The sequence below is a fragment of the Microplitis mediator genome, chromosome 5 (assembly GCF_029852145.1).
Source record: "Microplitis mediator isolate UGA2020A chromosome 5, iyMicMedi2.1, whole genome shotgun sequence".
In the NCBI taxonomy this organism is placed as follows: domain Eukaryota; kingdom Metazoa; phylum Arthropoda; class Insecta; order Hymenoptera; family Braconidae; genus Microplitis; species Microplitis mediator.
The window spans coordinates 24,664,025-24,683,127 of NC_079973.1; the positions used below are offsets into that span (position 1 = coordinate 24,664,025).

At 28.9% G+C, this 19,103-nt stretch overlaps 2 protein-coding genes and 1 long non-coding RNA gene across 5 annotated transcripts; 2 read left to right on the forward strand and 1 right to left on the reverse strand.

Annotated features, from left to right (window-relative positions):
- Window positions 1–171: 171 nt before the first annotated feature.
- On the reverse strand, window positions 172–9,529 carry LOC130668267 (epidermal retinol dehydrogenase 2-like). Of its 2 annotated transcripts, none has more exons than XM_057470464.1 (7): window positions 8,782–9,529; window positions 4,683–4,807; window positions 3,939–4,049; window positions 3,157–3,318; window positions 2,277–2,362; window positions 1,788–1,904; window positions 172–627 (listed from the first exon to the last, which is right to left on the reverse strand). In XM_057470464.1, exons 1-7 carry the CDS (start codon window positions 9,008–9,010, stop codon window positions 441–443), a joined length of 1,017 nt encoding a protein of 338 aa, XP_057326447.1. In that variant the 5' UTR covers window positions 9,011–9,529; the 3' UTR covers window positions 172–440. The 2 variants fall into 2 exon arrangements, with proteins under 2 accessions (XP_057326447.1, XP_057326446.1); XM_057470463.1 differs by having other exon boundaries at window positions 2,259–2,362.
- On the forward strand, window positions 3,554–14,361 carry LOC130668269 (uncharacterized). 2 transcript variants are annotated; one of them, XR_008989979.1, is made up of 4 exons: window positions 3,554–3,842; window positions 4,950–5,069; window positions 12,288–12,373; window positions 12,460–14,361. It is a non-coding gene; the product is annotated as an uncharacterized LOC130668269 (long non-coding RNA). The 2 variants fall into 2 exon arrangements; XR_008989980.1 differs by having other exon boundaries at window positions 3,554–3,745; window positions 12,460–14,360.
- Window positions 14,362–14,594: 233 nt separating this feature from the next.
- Window positions 14,595–18,680, forward strand: LOC130668261 (uncharacterized). The gene is made up of 8 exons (XM_057470456.1): window positions 14,595–14,815; window positions 15,188–15,386; window positions 15,610–16,171; window positions 16,246–16,638; window positions 16,759–16,954; window positions 17,045–17,266; window positions 17,346–17,570; window positions 17,641–18,680. Exons 2-8 carry the CDS (start codon window positions 15,193–15,195, stop codon window positions 17,811–17,813), a joined length of 1,965 nt encoding a protein of 654 aa, XP_057326439.1. The 5' UTR covers window positions 14,595–14,815; window positions 15,188–15,192; the 3' UTR covers window positions 17,814–18,680.
- The last annotated feature ends 423 nt before the right edge of the window (window positions 18,681–19,103 follow it).

Here is a 19,103-nt window from a genome sequence, read left to right on the forward strand (position 1 = left end):
TAATTTCAGATTCATTAAAAAATTTACATTGATTTAAATTTACATAAAAAAAAAATTAAAAAAAAATCAAATCTAAGTCCTGAGGAAATTGCTGACGATAAAAATTAAAAGAACATAATTAAATATATGTTTAATATCATTTATCAGAAAAGTAATTGGTCTGAGTTTCTATTTATTTTTTTTTTCTTACTTTTATTTACTATTTATAATAATAATATATTTTAAAAATTTTTATAATTAAAAAGACATTGGACCCGTCATTATTAACATCACAACCATATTATTCACTTTACTTTCGCTGTGAACAGTAAAATACGAGTGTCTTAGTTATTTAGACCTCGTATAATTATTGTAAAAAATAATTCTACGTATTAACCGTAATATATATAAAGAAGAAGTAGAAGTAGAAGTAGAAGAAGTAGTAGTTAGTTGAGGTAATTTCATGGTTTTCTCTCAGAACTCGATACACGTCTTGTAAGCTGCTGATGAAGTGCACCATTGGGATCTTTAGATGCTTCATACTCCTGTTGATTATTGTCTGAGGCTTTCTTTGGTTGATCGTGTTGAGGTGCCGCGTCTCTCACTAACCCGCGAAGGAACATCGCAACACAATTCCACGGAAATATCCTATAATACAAAGCAATGCAAGTATTATATTAGTCTTCAATAGATAAAAAATATAAAAAGTTTAGCTAAATAAACTTATTTACGTTACGTCGAACAGGAAACGAAAGATATACGGGTTATTTTATTTATACTATTTTTATTTCTAAGTAAATTTAACGTCCGATCAGGTAGAGCTGTATGAGGAAAAGCCTCAACCGGGAATTATTATCTGCCGTAAAGGAGTGTGTAATAACAGAGTTGCCGGAGTATCGACTTGATAGGCCCCTGGTTTCTGCTCACGCGAGTCGGGTTTTATAACATTGTAAGATGTAATGGTAAAATAATTTATTTAATATATTTTAATAAACTTTTCAATATTATACATCATGTCTGCGTACGGATCACAGCGACGTAATATTCTGCGATGTGTGATATAAATTTAGTTATACATATGCATAGGGTAGAGGTACCGTTTTTTGCTACTTAAAGGCCAGTTTTGGACACTTGAAAAAATTTGAATAAAATAATTTGTGAAATTCGCAATGAAATTAATTTTTAAAATGTGTTCAAAAATACTTTTATCACATTATTGCAATTAAAGTTTTTCAACTTCCCGCTAAAAAATTGAAAATTTTCACCAAAGGAAAGTTATTGGTTTCGGTCCGATTTTTAAAATCGAGTTTTCATTATATCTCGAGGTTTTGAGGTACACAGTTGAACCATTTGTGTTAAATTTAACACATTTTACTTGTGTCAAACAATAACACAGGTTTAAAACCTGCTGAGATCAGATAACACATTAAACTTTAGTTAAATTTACTCTTGATGGTGTCAAATAATTGGCGCAAAATATTTAACCATTGAATTTTTATACATAAGACCACAAAATTTTCAACTGTGTACTAGGAAGCTATTCTGAGTATTCCCGGATGGGCGTCCGTGTGTGTATGTGTTAAATTTTTTTTAAATGTACTGGCGGCAATCGAAAGGGCTCACTAAGACTTAGGACTGATTATATTTGAAAGTTGATCGGTCGAATAGTTTACTAGTTATATAAAAAATAAAAATTTTTTCTTAAAGTTTTGCGTCGCTCGACCGATTTATTTCTGTTCGATAGAATCTAAGTCTCAATCGGTCGATTCGTTCCAAAAATACAGTCTTCTATCTTATATGGAACTTACCATTTAGCTGCAAGAAGACCTTGAAGGTAGCCTGGTATAATGGCAAATTTTTCGTTACATCTTATTGCGGTTATGATACGATCGGCAGCGACATTTGGGCTCAAGGGCGGCAGAAATCTATAACAATAAAATTATATAATTCTACGTCGAGTCTACACGTTATTATAAGAGTTATTATTTCATTTTTAATTACAAAATCAATTACAATCTGAGATATTCAGTTAAGATTTTGTACATAATAATTTATATAACTATGGGAACTGTGATATTCGATTACGTATGTGAAAATGATTTATAAAATCAAATAGATACATCAACTGAGATGATATATTTGTTAGTTAATTAGTCATGTTACAGAACATTTGAATGTAGGAAGTAAATAATTATAAAAATTTATCGGGAAATAATTAGCTTTTTAACGAAATTAATTTATTAAGTTCCCATGTAGAAATATTATTTGAATATTGATACCTTATTTGAATATTATACCTTGCTTCAACATCTTCAAACATACCCGTAGCGCGAATGAAAAAAGGACATATGACTGTTGTATATATTTTGTTGTAACCATCAGCCTAAACAAATAAAGTCATTTCTGAAATAATTTCACTGTTGAAAATTTTCAATTTATTTTCTAACTTATTTTTATACTTTAGTTTCACATAAATTTAACTTCCAAGTCATAAATGTCATAAAAATTAAAATCAATGTATTTAAATTTCTTTAGATATTTTTTTTGTCCATAAGTTAATTAATTAAATTAAATAAACAGGGAAGGAGAGGGGCAAAATGGGCGTCCATTGATATTAAATGTAAACCTTTTTTTTCTTAACGAGCCCATTTTGGCCCACTCTTTCCTACTGAAAATTTCATAGCAAGACTTCAATGAACTCACAATTATCAAAAACTACTTAAGGGGTAACGGTAACCGATTTTCAATTCAATTTAATTTACGGACAAACATTAGAAACCTAAAATAGAGAGTCTTTAGCGTTTTTTAAAGCCTTAACAAAGAGCTAGAAATTTCGTATTTTCAAAAATTCTAATTCGTCTCCGAAAAAAATTGTTTTAAAATTATCATTTACTCTACGAGTGCAACAAAGACAGTCCCGTTTATTTTTATGAGTGTGAGAAAGAGGTCCGGTACCGTATCCCCTTAAGGTTTTTTTGAAAAAAAGTAAGTACTGTAATTTTTTAATTTTCTAATCAAAATCCAGCTCAATAAAGAGTATACTTAAACTTTTTTACTCATGTTTTCAAATCGATATCATGTTTGATTAAATTTACATGCCAATTATCCTTGAAAACCGATAAAATTTTAAACAAAGTTAATAAATAGATAAAAAATATAAATAAATATGTAAAATACCTCGAGTTCCATTCTCAGAGCTTCGTCAAATCCGACGGCAGCGAATTTCGAAGCGCAATAGTCAGCAAGTTTTGGAACACCAACGTGACCAGCAAGACTAGCGATACTGACAATGTGTCCGTTATTTTTTTCCATCATCGTCGGTAGAAAAGCCTTTACAGTCTGCAAATTAAAATCATAAATAAAAATAATTTTGTTGAGCATTTGAATAAATTTTATTTGTTGAATTTTATTGCAGATAATTCGCTACTGAATGCTGTAATTCTGTGACTGTATTTGGATGGTCTCAGATATTTCGTAAGGTTTAAAATACGTGCGAATAAAGTCGCAATGGTTTTATATATATGTATGTATATATACTTCGCCTACAGGTCGACCGGTTTGTATACATGTACTACACCTGACCAACGCAAACTCTTGATAGCAACGAGATGTCGTGCTCACTTACATATAAGAAACCAAACCAATGCCTCTCACCGCAAATTCTAGTCGGACAGTTAACTGGTGGTCCTTGAATTCTTTGGCGAACTAATCGCGGCTCCAGAACACACATTATTACATCAAGTGAAAGAGGATAACTTTATATATTGTAATTATTTAATACTACACTAGTTATTTATAAATTTTACTAGATGACTCCGTCTCAATATATCGAGTTTCATAATTTTATTTATATAAAACCCCAGGTATTTTTTACTTTTAACAAAACTCGGTACTTTATGTAACCCAACCTGACCTTAATTTCATTATTTTGTCTATTTAATTATTATATTTATACTGACCCAAAAATGCGCCATAGTATTAACTTCCATCGTTTTGATAATGAGCTCATCAGGTGTCTCCATAAATTTTTTTCCCGTAACAATTCCAGCATTGTTGATTAATATTGACACCTGGAATACAAAAATAGTCATCCATTAATTTAAAATGTTAATATTATTTTAATGTCAATGACAATAGTGATAGATGATGTAATGGAAGTTGATCGCCCGCTCTTGAGTCTTGATTTGAACGTCAGTTTTTTTTTTCCAACAATTTAATTTAAAAATATGCACGTGTAGACAATTTAAAAAACTATAAGTGCAATTTTTTGAAATATGTTTTTTTTTTTAAATTCAAAAATTATTAGACGTCGACTAATTTCACTATCATGTATTATTACAAACAACCAATAGACAGAGACAGTAATAGAACTTATATTCGTATCATTCATGTATAAGTTTACTTATTGCAATCTGTGACGTAACATCATTGGTATCGTATCGCGGGGACTTTCGTAATATCGTCCCGCGGTTCCATTCGATTGTCACGAGAACGAGTCTCTGTGCCTACTGCTGGGTTTGTTTGAAGTGAAAAAAAAAAATAGATACGTATGTATCTGTATACCTATGGTTAGAATAGAAGAGGTGTTCAGACTTACAGGAACATCAGAGTCCATTGACCGACCTTGTGGGGTCAGTCATCTTTTTTCGCTTTTTTTTGATGATTTATTAATTTTAATTCTATAAAATAATCAGTATTCTTACCGGGCCGACTTCGGTTTTCAAAATTTCAGCTTTTTTATAGACATCCTCACGATTACAGAGATTGCAAACGTATCCGTAACATGTTCCACCAGCCGCGCGTACTAATTTAACTGTTTCATCAATTCCTGAAACAAAAAAAAGTGTACATTTAATTATGTTGCTTTTAACTTTAATTAGAGCAGTACTTTGTAATTTAAATATTTAATTATAACGTAAGTTAAAATAACAAAAAGACATTAAGTGTATTAGCATGAGAGCTTGGCTTAGTTGTGTTCTAGACAAATTAGCAAGAGATGAGGAAATTACAATTCATCCCAAGTACGAAACGGGATTTCACGATGCAACAATTAGCGGCAGGTGGATTACGACATAGATAGGAATCTGGAGGTAATGTAAAATATTATAAAATACTGGGGACGTGTTTTTAAATTTGCAAATAAATTTTATTTTCGGTAACTGAAGATAAACAATTATTTAAATATTATAAAAACATTAAATGCCACTTTCAATTACTCTTTCATAATATTTATTTACTTTAATATTCATTATTAGCAAATCAGTTAATAAAAATAAATTTATACTCTGAGAAGTGTCGATAGATAAATTATAATAAATTTTAATTATTTATCGATTTATCAAAAGATAACAATAAAATTGTTTTTATTTGATTCTGTGATTAAGAAGTTTTTTTTGCGACTTTGAATGAATGATTTGAATCTCAGTGGACTTTAATCTCAAATTAAATAATTTGTGAATGCAATATTTTATATTTAATAAATAAATAATTTATGGCAATTCATTACTAGTATACAAGAAGTTTGTATGTGTTGTAGTTACTAGAAAGTTTTATCCTTGCTCGTATTTTTTTCGATTACACAAAAAAAAATAAAATATACTTTCGGTGAACGATAAAATTAAATTTCGCGGGAATAATTATTTAAATAAATAATTTAAAGTCACTGAGGGACGATCCTGAAGTTAGCAGACAAAAAATTTTTGATTTTTTTTACAATTAAATTTGAAGAAAAAAAAAAACTAAAAAATGCGCATGTAGAAAATTTAAAAGACTACAAGTGCAATTTTTTGAAATATTTTTTTTTTTATAATTTATCATTTTTTTAAATTATTATAAATAGAGGAAATAATGAATAAAATAAAATTTTTTAAAAATGCGCATTTAAAAAATTTTAAAAGTAATAAGTGCATTTTTTAAAATTATTATTTTTTAAATTATTTACTCTATTTATTTATACTTTTAAATTTGTCTGATGTCTGCTACATTCACACTCATTAAAAAATTCAAGTTTCAGGACAGAGTTCAAAGTTTTGTACTTTTGATTTTGTAAGCCAGTTATTCGGCAAAACCGGCCGAGTAATTTATCAAGTATTAAGTAAATTTAATAATAGTTGTTATTTTTTAATAAATAATTTTTTTTAAAGTATATAAAAACTATTAACCAGTTTTCACCGTTGACCGCGTAGACTTACGTAGGCAGGTATTTACACCAGGGCCTTGACTTCTCGTCGTGCTACTTCTCTACTCGTATATATATAAAGTGTTTTTAAGAGTATGAAGTGAGAATGGACAAATTGCGAATGCTAAAATAATTAATTTTCTAGTTTAACTTAAATATTTACATTGGTACGGTTATACAAATATACAATTCATATTAATATTATATAATACTCGAATTTAAAAGTTAAATGACGAACGAGTGTAGTGTTGTGAAAATTGGGTGAGCCTTCGTATCGCCGAAGAGTGCGAATGTCATCGAACATCGTAATCGAGATGTTTTACAGGAAACTCGTTATGCAGGATCGCAACTGCCTGCAATCTTTACAACATAACGTAAACTGTTACGTCCTCGGGCCATCACCCAGTGACGCGTGATCAATTATTGCCACCTACATGCGTACGAAAAACTTTTTTCTCTATTACTGAAATTATATTTATTTTGAAACAGTACTTTTTTTTTATTATATAAAAAAATATAATGAGCTGTAATCATTTTTCTAATGGATAATAAATTACCTTTTGTAACAATTGAGGAAAATATTTAGCATAATCTTTGTAATTGCAAATATTTCTTTTTTGTTGATACGTAATAATTGTTTTTTAATCAAAATATTATGTATATTTATGTAATTTTTTTAAATTACGGAATATTCAAATAAGTTTTTTTTATCCATAAATTAGCGGTGATATTTTTTTTACTGATCTGATATAAATAAACGTGAAGATGTAAATATACTAACATTTTTTTTTTACTAAATAATTAAAACTTATGTCAAGTATCGAAACTATTTTTTACATAAAATCGGTTAAAATTTTAGTAAAACAAAATTGAGAAATGAAATTGAAACTTATTTTAGTGTAATTTTTAAAGAATCAAGTTGAGCCACTTCATTAAAAAGCCATAAAAGAAAAAAGTCATGGGTTATTTTTATTTTGGTAACTTTGAACACCTATAAAATCACTTAAAATTATCATAAAATAAAAATGAAATTAATGTTTTGTTAACGAGGCTCAATTTACTTTCTACAGAAGACGTCAAATTTTTCGTTACTTCAAAAATTTTAAATGGCCATAATTTCAAAAATAATCAACCGACTTTGCTCATTATATCTTTGAACTTGATCACGAAAATCATTCAAAAAAACAAACTTGACATGTTTTCATTGAGGCCTGATAAAAATTATCGGTGCTCGTGATAATAAATTCCGTTATACTTTATATGTATACTCGTACACAATTTTTGACCCAAAAGTATTTTGAAAACCCACTCGCTGTTTCAAAACAAGGCGACAAAATTTTCTATGAGTTGCGCGTTGAGGACAAATGCGATGGTTGCAAATTTTAATGACATCCGTTCATGATTTTTTATGTAAAAATAAATAAATAAAGAATCTGCACAGCTTATATATATGGCGATAAACTAAATTTGAATGATACTAAAAAAAAACCATAACTTTATCTGGAAAAGGTCATGTCAATTGATGTTAACGACTCTTGAGTGGGTCAATGACGTTATTTTTTTATTTGAACATTTAACGTGAATTGAATATTTTTATCGAAATTACCTCTATAATATCATTAACTATGTCAATAATATTACAGAATTTTATTGAATGAATGAAATTGCGCTTCTTACCATAAACTAGATATATTTATTTGTATTTGTTTTATTTATTTATTTATGAGTCGGTGATTTTTTTTCATCATTCTGTAGATTTTTATTTTAAAAAATATTTTAATTGTATATATTGTTTATAATTATCATAAGTGTATATGTCAAATGATGTAGATATACAGAGAGTTAATTTTCTTGCACAATTTATACTCGCAAGCAATGCAAGAGTACACACTCGTGTGTACCATAAATGCTACTTTACTCTCGCAATCACGAGACAAAATGTTAAATACAGAAAATACTAGAAGATATCGGTTTAAATAAAATTAGCTTGTAAGGCCGAGTTTTAAAAGAGATTGCAACTACACATCGAGTTATTTGTTATTGTTGCGAAAAAGTATAAATAAATTGTTAAGTGTACTCTAGATTACACTCGAATTATCGTGTACTTTGTACTTGTGCTATAATTTTACTGATTGTTGTGTCTCCAGGTCAATTTTATTGTGTCTGGAATTTTTTTTCTTAAGATATATTTTTAGTTGATAAGTAAAAAAAAATATATCTGCATTTTAAAGTTTTAATCAGCGTTATGATTAATTGTTTGTTTACATTTTTCATTGTAATGACATTCAATTAATTATTTACTTAAATTTGGCGCCGCAGTTATTTTTAATACGAAAAATTACTGAAATTTAAATATTATTGTTTACATTTTTTTTAACGAGTCTTAAGAATAACAGGAAACTTGTCCTTTATTTGGAGTTTTTGCAGAATATTTGAAATTTTACCGTAAAAAAATATATGTTAAAAAAAAAATATGCGTATATAAATATCTAAAAATAGACACAGGTAGAAAAATTATCATAAGTGTGGGAGAGTTTCTTTAGTTTGATTATCGGGATATAAATTTCAATAATAAATTATATGAATATTCTGTTTTCCTGTAAATAAATATTAAAATAATTTACCGTTTTCATTGATGTCCCAGACGACGACGGTAGCACCCAAATTAGCGAGTCGTAATGAAAGAAGCCTTCCAAGTCCTCCGCCACCCCCGGTAACGAGGGCGATTTCACCCGCGACACTTTTCATTTTATATTTCTTCGGAATCAATGATTTGATCATCGACTCGATGATTGTGATCAACGATAACAGAAGAAATCCAATGATATCACCAGTCGAACGTATGAACGACATTTTTAAAAACAATTACGCGAGTACAAAAAGTTTAAAATAAAAATCACTAGAGTAAATATTAAAATATTATAATTAAATGTCTAGAAAGGAAGTAATCATCACGATTATTTGGTCCATCCACGAGTAACGTAAGTTAAGAACCTGATACTGGGAGAGTTGCTGGCCGATTGGAATTGGGTAAAAAAGTATCTACTGAACGACGTTGGATCAACGGTGGTAGCAGAAAAGACTTCGAGTCTGGCAGTTGTTATCCAATAAGAGGTGGTACCAGATGGAAGTAGTGGCAGCCTGGTGGCGAATGATCGGGCGAATTCGAACGCTCTCGGTTCTGTTGGTGTACAGCCACGTGCTTACTACTTTACTCTCTATAATACCTCTATTACTTTTTTTATTTATTTTCCCGGTCACTTAGTACTCGCACTACATATCGTAATCATAATTTATAACAAAACCGGACAGGACGGTCACTAAGACGCTGATCCATGTTCATCTAACCTCGCTCGTAAGTGTACCAGTTCTCTAGGACAAAAAATTTTTTATTTAAAAAAAAGAGAAACAATAAGTATATGTAATTAATGTCATAAACATGACATTTTTTGTAATTTATATACGTTTTCAAAGTCTGATATTCATTTTTATAATGATCTATAATTTGTAAAATGCCTACAAAAAAACTTTTGACTTAGACTGCGATGAAAAAGTTTTAGCAAAAAAGTTAAGAGGAAACAATTTGTTAAGTTTTTTAAAGTCAAAAAAAATTTATGACCTTTGGTATTTTTAATTTATACAAATTTTGTATTTTTAGTTTTTTGACTAATTTATTTTTTCAAGGGCAAGTTGGGCATATTAATCAAAAGATTTCAGGCGGCGAAAATATAAAATAATAGTCCGATGATTTCAATTTGGAGTTTTATTATTATAATTTAATGCAAATAAAAAAATAAAAAAACAATAATGATGTGATTATACTAGAGATACTAGAGATAAAAAAAAAAAACAAAATAATTATGATATGAAAACTTGAGTATCTTGGTCTTAAACGTAATTCCGAGACAGTCAAGGCCACAAAAATTTTTCAGTCCGTTCTCTTTTGCTGTGCTCACAGCCCGCGAGATCGCCGGATATGCAATCAAAGTGAAGAGTAAAGAGAAATCAAGCGAATTGAAATGATTTGTTATTTTTATTATTCATTTTTTTCTATTATTTGTGCTCTAATTATGCTCGATCGTTCAAGAGAGAAAATTTCCACCAGAGATTATCATCAAAAATAATTTGATTGTTGAAAAATAAAATGTACTTTAAGTGTGTCAGATATTTAAATTTTGTGTCACGGTCACGTAATATAAGATCATTTTTTAAAAACCAATTATCCTGTTTACCTTTACCCTGATAATGTTAATACACTTGTTCGCATTGCAATGTCACATATTTTCTGCAACTTACTTTCTAATAATCTATCGCCAAATCTTGAGTACCTTGAGTACTTTCATTTTTTTTAGCAACAAAAAATCTTGGATTATAACTGTCCTTTTAAATTTTCCCATAATGCACATGTACACGGAGAGAAATTTATGGTAACCGTTCCTAGTACGTTTATACAATATCATCCCATACCGTTTTGGTAATGATTACTTGGAATTATGGGATATAGGCCCATACTTTCTGGGAAAAGTTCCCATAATTATGGGAATAATTCCCATATCGCATGTGATATAATTATGGTAATGATTGCCATAATATTATGGTCATCGTTCCGATAATATTCTAGTAATCGTTACTACAATATATGGTAATGGTTCTCATATATGATGGTAACCATTACCATAATATATGGTAACCATCACCATATATTATGGTAACCATTGCTATAATATTATGGTAATGGTTACCATATTATGGTGATGGCTACCATAATATATGGTGATGGTTACCATAATATTATGGTAATGGTTACTATATTTGTGGTAATGGTTACCATAATAGTATGGTAATCGTTACCATAATATATGGTAACCATTACCATAATATATGGTGACCATTACCATACTATTATGGTAAACATTACCATACTATTATGGTAACCATTACCACAATGGTATGGTAACGGTTACTATAATCGACATTTCAATAAAACCGGTTACCATACATTATGGGAACCATTCCCATAATTTATTGTAATCGTTACCATAAATTTCTCTCCGTGTAGACCATAATAATTATAATAATAATATATACAGTACACAAGAATATTAAAATTAAGTATTTGCATTCGAAGATGAAAAAAAAATTGAAAACCACTCAACTCTATATAAATATGTTATTTTAAGAAACTTGAAATTTAAAAAAAATTCAAATACATTTTAAATTTAAACCCGCGAAAAACGACTTATCCAAAAACCACTGACTCATTATACTTTTTTTGATTATGAGTAAACCAAAAACACTCAGTTACACAAGATTTTAATGTCAAAAACAGAAAAATTATCGCAGTGACACCCGCGAAAATATTTTTCTCGATTAATAAAAAATTTATTGCCATTCTCTGCAATAAATCGGTGTTGCAAAATTCAAATAAAAAACTTATTTATATGTTAAGGTCACGAATTGTTTGGTGTTGTGTTCACGTTATAATTTTATAAACGAGTAAAATAACTTTTGAATTCCTGAGTTAATATTATTTATGAATATTTGGTGTATATATTATATATTATTATGCGAGAGTCATAAAGGAACAAAAAAAGTGTTTAGTGACAATGCACGCGCTTATCTTTTCTACTTGTTGTAACATACAACGCAACGTTACAGTGAAAGTTTTAAATATTCTAATGAGATGGTTAGACCATTAATTTGCGATTCATTCGTCATGTTCATTTGCAACAAAAAATTTATCCTCAAACTATAGTATACTTGGAGTTTTATTTATTATTCACGAACAAAAAAAATTTGATCTTGAACTAGGACAAAAAAACGTCTAATCACAGATTTTATAGTTTTAATATTAATGAATGATCCAACGTTTCACATCTACTTGGAAAAATAGTAGAAAAATTTCAAATTAAAAAAAAAATTAATAGTTTGTTGTTTTTGCTGTGACATTAACGAATTTAAACGCGGCGATAAAAACATCATCAACACAAACTGCGACGAAATAATTGAATTATTAAGTAATTTATGAATAATGTATGATAGATAATACATAGTAGAAGATTAATTGTTAATTAGTAATAACTGTGAATATATTAAAAATACTAACAGAATTATGTAACTATTTTATTAGATTTGCCAGTACCTATGATAAGATGGATGTAGAGGTTGCTGGAGTCTGAGTGACTGGTCAGAAACGACTGAGTATATATATAAGAAGTGAGTATAATATAATACAAGATACTGAAAGGACTTTTTTATTTAAAGTTACTTACTTATGTTATTATCCGGTTGTTTCTGTATAGAATTCTAGCCACACGATGAGTGAACGCCGATGAGATACCACCTGGGGGAATGCGCTCACCTCTCCAGAAATCCGGCCACTGGAACTTAAATCGCATGTGCATGACGTTTTTTAATTTACGATAATGTATTGGTTCAAATTTCATCATCATCACAAATAATAAACTAGTTTCTAGATCCTTTTTTTTTAATCTCAAAAAATAAGGGAATTTAAATATAATTAATTATTATGATACTGGTTAGCCGAGGTCTACTAATTTTTGAATTTTTTTAAAAATGATAAATTATAAAATAAAAAATTGCACCTATAACTTTTTTAATATTCTACACCCGCATATTTTTAGTTTTTTTTTTTTTGCAACCGACCCGTGTAAAAAAATTGTTGAAAAAAGGTTAAAAAAGTGTTGACTATTCTAAACTTCAAAACTTTACACAATGACGAACTTTTTTTAAACGATTTTTAAACTTCTAAAAATGCACGTAAAAAAAACAATTAAATTAATAGTACAAATTAAAATTTTTTAGTGCAAAATACGTTCAGAAAAAACGGATTTCTAACTATTTCTGACCATTTTTCATTTTATCATATCTAGGGCCAGGATTTTTGCTTTGATTTAAAAATAATAATCAATAATCAATCGTGTGAAATTTTTGATATTACGGCAAAAATATTGGTCGTATAAAAAATTTTTTTAAACAAAAGTTGTAGGAAATTTAATTTTATAAAAAAAATGTCTCTTATAATATTTTCGTAGCACCAATAAAAAAGCCGTAATTTCAAAATTAAGAATTTCGTAATTATCAAAAATTTGAATCACTCATTATGAAACTTAATTTTGGAATTACGATTAAAATATTGGTCGTTTAAAAAAATAATACGAGAGATTTATTTTAGAAAATTGAATTTCCTACAACTTTTGTTTGAAAACTTTTATGATAAAACAAATATTTTCGCTGGAATATCCAACATTTGAATAATTCATTTAAAAATTAAGGTAAAAATCTTGTCCCTAATCATATCTTAATTAAATTATGACATTTGTTGATTTTCCCTTTGAATTTTTAAAAGTTTAAAAAGCGTTCAAAAAAAGTATGTCGTTGTGTCACGTTTTGAAGTTTACAATAGTCAACACTTTTTTAACCTTTTTTTAACAATTTTTTTTACACAGGGAGTTGTTGGAAAAAAATAAAAAAATTGTTAATTGTCTGCTGACTTCGGAATCATGAATTGTTTATTATTTTGATCTTCATAAATTGCAATCAATTTTAGTTGTACGATTATTTATAATCTATATGATTAATTATAAATTTCTCGATAAGATAATTTTGATTGTCATTGATTCAGTGTTTTGAACTTTAAACAATTTATCGAAGATTGTTTAATTAATCCGATACATCAAAATAAGTTTTCAACGTTCACTGAGTGCGGGCACAGAGTTTATGCAATTTATTTATTTTGTATTTATATTTAAAATTAATATTTATTATATTTTTTCCATTATAATCAATCATTTTATTCAATAAAGAAAATATCGTCAAGATTTTGCTGCTATTTTTTTACTCGATGATGTATTCGTTGTAAAATATTTTTATTACTTAAATTATGTGTTCAAAATTATAGACATTAATTTTATTAATTTATCTTTGACGTATAGATGAATTGTTTTCAATAAAAACAAATGTATTTTTATTGTTTATGCTGAGCACAAGCTGTAAATATGACATATATTATATTTATCATGTTTGATGATCGAGGCTTATATATATAAAAGGATTATGATGAATATTTTATCGGTGTCTTTTGAATAAATTTTTTTCGGTAGCGATTAAATGCTCAGTTGAATTTAAATATGAATACTAAATTTTTTTTCTTTTATTTTTTTTTTTTAATTATAAATTTTTCAATTATCGTTGTGGCAAGTGATCATAAAATTGGATTCAATAAAACTCAATTCAATGAAACTGAATTTAATAAAACTAAATTTAATAAAACTGAATTCAATGAAACTGCATTCAATAAAACTGAATTCAATGAAACTGAATTTAATAAAACTGAATTCAAGAAAACTGAATTCAATAAAACTGAATTTAATAAAACTAAATTTAATAAATTTGAATTTAATAAAATTGAATTTAATAAAACTAAATTTAATAAAACTGAATTCAATGAAACTGCATTCAATAAAATTGAACTTAATAAAACTGCATTCAATAAAACTGAATTTAATAAAACTGAATTCAAGAAAACTGAATGTAATAAAATTCAATTTAATGAAACTGCATTTAATAAAACAGAATTTATTAAAACTAAATTTAATAAAATTGAATTTAATAAAACTGAATTCAACAAAACTAAAAGTATGTATTCAATTTATATATTTATTTTAACAAATCGATTAGCGATTAACACTACACTCAGAGAAAAAATAACTTTTAGACATATTGTATTTTCTTCCCACAAGAAAATCTGTTATTGTAAAATTTTAATCTGATATATATTTCGGTGAAAAATTTAAGTTTATTTCAAAATATGCTGACCTTCTTTTTTTTATAAATGGTGGAAATAAATTTCAATTCCCAAAATTATTATTTGTATGAAATATGAAATTAATTTTAGTAATTGATTTTTAGTGATTTATTACTTGAGTAAATATTGTTTTTTCAAAAGTTATTTTTCTCTAGAGTGTATAATTCTGATATACTTTGAATTTTTTAAATTTAATCCAACAGAATATATGGAGACGTGGAAAACATATTCAAAAGCATCATCTTTATGGGAAAATCACACTGTTTATTATAATGAATCGAGCGTCAAACAAGCGCAAAAATTATCGACTCCAGAGGAATGTGCGCGGCCTTGCAAAGCAGGGAGAAAACCAAAGATCTGCCACTTTCAGTGGACTGTAGAATATTATCATACTTTTGGCGGGTAAAAAATACTTGTTTATTGTTGCGCAACAAAATTACCATTAAAACTTTAATCATTAGTAAGCTTAAAAAGTCTTATTAATTGATACAATGTTTCGTAAATTTATTTCGGGCGTAATTTGAATACTGTCAGTATAAAAAATTAACACATAACTCACGTCAAAATAAACATTTTACCAGTTAATTTTATTTAATAATTTTAATTTTAATGCTGATTGTTCCAGTGCTTGTAAACTATGTAAGCCGACTACAAACACATCAATTTCAAGTGACTGCCAGTGTATTTTGGCCGATGGAGTGGATATGTCGGGAATAATTACCGTAAATAGAATGTATCCTGGACCAACGATTCAAATTTGTTTGGGTGATTTTGTAGTTGTCGATGTAACAAATAAGGTAACCGGAAACGCAGTGGGTATTCATTGGCATGGGATTTATCAAAGAGACTGGCAACATTATGACGGAGTGCCTTTCCTCACCCAGTGTCCGATAAATGAGGGTTCAACATTTAGATACCAGTGGCGAGCACAGAATTCTGGTACGCATTTCTGGCATGCTCATTCAGGTCTTCACAAAGCTGAAGGAGTTCTTGGACCGATTATCATTGGTCAGCCAAAATCAAATGAACCGAACGATAAACTCTATGATTATCAGGGACCGGATTACATTATTTTTATTTCTGATTGGACGCACGAAAATGTTCAGTTTCATTTTCCGGGTACTACGTCCCGAAATCCCGGACAGGTCCCTGATAATATTCTCGTTAATGGCAAAGGCCAATTCACGGTAAACTCTTATTAAAATTTTTGAATTATCATTCCAAGTGTTGGTTGCAAAGGTTTTTTTTTATTTAATTCCAGGATTCATTGGGAAATGAAACATCAACTCCACTAGCTGTTTATGATGTTAAACCTGGTAAGCGTTATCGTATTCGGTTGATAAACGGATGCAATTTCAATTGTCCCGTTCAGATGACAATTCAAGATCACAATGTCACAATAATCGCAGTCGACGGAGAAGATGTTGTACCACGTATTGTTACATCAATAAGCTCATTTTCAGCTGAGCGCGTCGATTTTATTATCAATGCTTGTCAACCAGGCAATCGGACTTACTGGATACAGTTTCGCGCTTTTGGTGTGTGTGCTCCGAAAAAAATTCAGCAGCATGCGATTTTACGTTACGTTGGTTTAAAATTAAATGTACCACAAACTCCAAAGCCATCATATGATTCACCCCTTCCTTCTGGAATCGTAAGTTATCTTTTTTTGTAGAAAAATTTATTGATGCAAAGTTTGGGTGAAATATTTCAGAGCTTTCTAAAGTCTTCCCAAAAATTATATTTAATGGGTTTTTTATTTTTTTTCGTACAGATTTTTAACGAAGTAAATGAAGTTTGTGACGGCAATCGTACTGATGTTGTTTGCGTAAAAAATCTAGAAGCCATTGATGATATTCATCCACGGATTCTCCGTAAAGAATCAGATATGCAGTTATACTTGCCGTTTGATTTTCACCTCTATGATGACAATTATCTTTTTGAACCGAATACATATAACCGTTTTATTAGTAATACTTTAACTATTGTGTCTTACTTTTATTAAACATACCGCCTGATAAAATTGATCTGTAAATCTAACAAATTAAAAATTATTTCAGCTCCTAGTGGTAATGAGAGTTTTGGTGCAATGATGGCTGGCATTTCACACATCAATCCCCCGTCACCTTTCATCAGTCAACTCAGTGATATTCCTGAGGGATATATTTGCAACAGAACAAATTTACCTGCCCGATGTTCGAATAGTCCAATTTGTCATTGTTCGCATGTCATAAACATTCCACTTAATGCTGTCGTGGATCTTATGCTTGTCGACGTATCTGGTATATTATTATCTTCTAAGTGAATCAACTAACTAATTTAGATAAATCACCGATCCCTATTTTTTATGCAATATCACAGGTCCTACTGGGATATCTCATCCGTTCCATTTACACGGGTTTGGTTTTCATGTACTAGCCCAGGGATTATTGCCGAAAGTAAATCTTACTGAAAGTAATGTTAAACAAGGAATTGAACTTGACAGAAAAGAATATCCGGTTTTTCACAATAAGCCACCAACCAAAGACACTTTAGCTGTTCCATCGGAAGGCTATACGATCGTCCGATTCATTGCTGATAATCCAGGTGAATATTTACTCGGATTTGAAAATATATTTTCCCACTTTTTGTTAAAAATTTTCCAACTTTATTTCAGGCTGGTGGCTCTTTCATTGTCATTTTCTCCCACACTTGTACAATGGTATGGCTTTAGTTTTCCACATCGGTGATCAAAAAGATTTACCACCTACGCCTGAAGGTTTTCCAAAATGTGGAAATTTTGTGCCGAATATTCATAAATTAAATCCGAAAGCTCGCGGGAAAATGTAAAGAATTAAATTTAATTTGAATTCAAATAAGTGTTGAATGTCTAATATTTAAAGAGAAAACTTCCTGGCTTGCCATCGAGTTTCAAGATCGCCTGTGATTCCCAACACTGTATGATAAATTATCGGTGATTGGCAAAGAAGTTCTCTAGTACAAATAACCCGGGATTTTTGTTTGCTCCTTCGAAAGGATTTGCTCATGTGTAATTATGATAGTATTTATAATTATGTATGTATATAAATATAGAAATAATTTTTTTTTATTCTGTAATTAATATGCATTACTTAGCTCATTGGTAAGTGAATAGTTAACACTCTTGTAAATACCAGACAATGTTTACAAATGATATCACCCAAGGATACAAACAGAGCATGCATGCAATAGTCCACGTTAAATTGTATGGAACTTTCCTTTAATTGACCTACTTATTTGCACGAACCCGCTCATAGATTAGCATTACCTGTCTGTATCATGCACCTATATCACCACCTTTCCCATAGCTTGGAATCCATTTAACGTAATGGAATTTTTTTTTATTACTATGCTACAAAGTATTAGAAATTTCCAAGTTCTCTATTTTTATCACCAGCTCTTCCCATATCATTACGTATCTAAAAGAAGACGTGGAAATTCCGTGTTTACGGTAACGATAATCATATAACCCGTTAGTTATTCAAGCACGAGGTTGTCTATCGTGCACGTAGATTCTATAGACAATAAGCCACGACTTTTCAACCTAGACCGTTATACTATTTTCGTTATTTCTTATTTTTTAAACACAGGTCAAGTATTTTTCACAATCGTCGAATAAATTTAATGCCTGTGTTACGATAAGTGTGAATGTAGCAGACATCAGACAAATTTAAAATTATAAATCAACGGAGTAAATAATTAAAAAAAAATATTTATAAAAAATGCACTTATTAATTTAAAAATTTTTTAAATGCGCATTTTTTAAAATTTTATTTTATCAATTATTTACGCTATTTATTAATAATTAAAAATTTTTCAAATGTCTGCGACATTCACACTCATATGTTACGTATCACACCTCAAAATTACATGTAATTATTAAAAATAATTTATTTGAGATGCGTATTTAATATTTTATTTATTAAATTACCTTGACAATTTGCATTTTTTTTAGCCATTAATAATTTAACTGTCAGAACTTTGCTGTCAGTAAGGGAAGAGACCCAGTACCCGATCAGGGAACTAGTACCCGATCACTCATATATTTGTATATCTATATTTACTAAATACAAGTATACAAAAAGTAGTTTTAAAAATTTT

What these genes read in the sequence shown, in the direction of transcription:
- LOC130668267 (XM_057470463.1), bottom strand. Translation starts at nt 9,010, where the DNA reads ATGTCGTTCATACGTTCGACTGGTGATATCATTGGATTTCTTCTGTTA. An exon ending in TGAAAACCGAAGTCGGCCCG is followed by an intron (nt 4,050 to 4,682) that starts GTAAGAATACTG and finishes TTTGTATTCCAG; the next exon opens with GTGTCAATATTAATCAACAA. An exon ending in GGTCTTCTTGCAGCTAAATG is followed by an intron (nt 628 to 1,787) that starts GTAAGTTCCATA and finishes TTTGTATTATAG; the next exon opens with GATATTTCCGTGGAATTGTG.
- LOC130668261 (XM_057470456.1), top strand. Translation starts at nt 15,193, where the DNA reads ATGGAGACGTGGAAAACATATTCAAAAGCATCATCTTTATGGGAAAAT. An exon ending in TACATATAACCGTTTTATTA is followed by an intron (nt 16,955 to 17,044) that starts GTAATACTTTAA and finishes AAATTATTTCAG; the next exon opens with CTCCTAGTGGTAATGAGAGT. An exon ending in TATGCTTGTCGACGTATCTG is followed by an intron (nt 17,267 to 17,345) that starts GTATATTATTAT and finishes GCAATATCACAG; the next exon opens with GTCCTACTGGGATATCTCAT.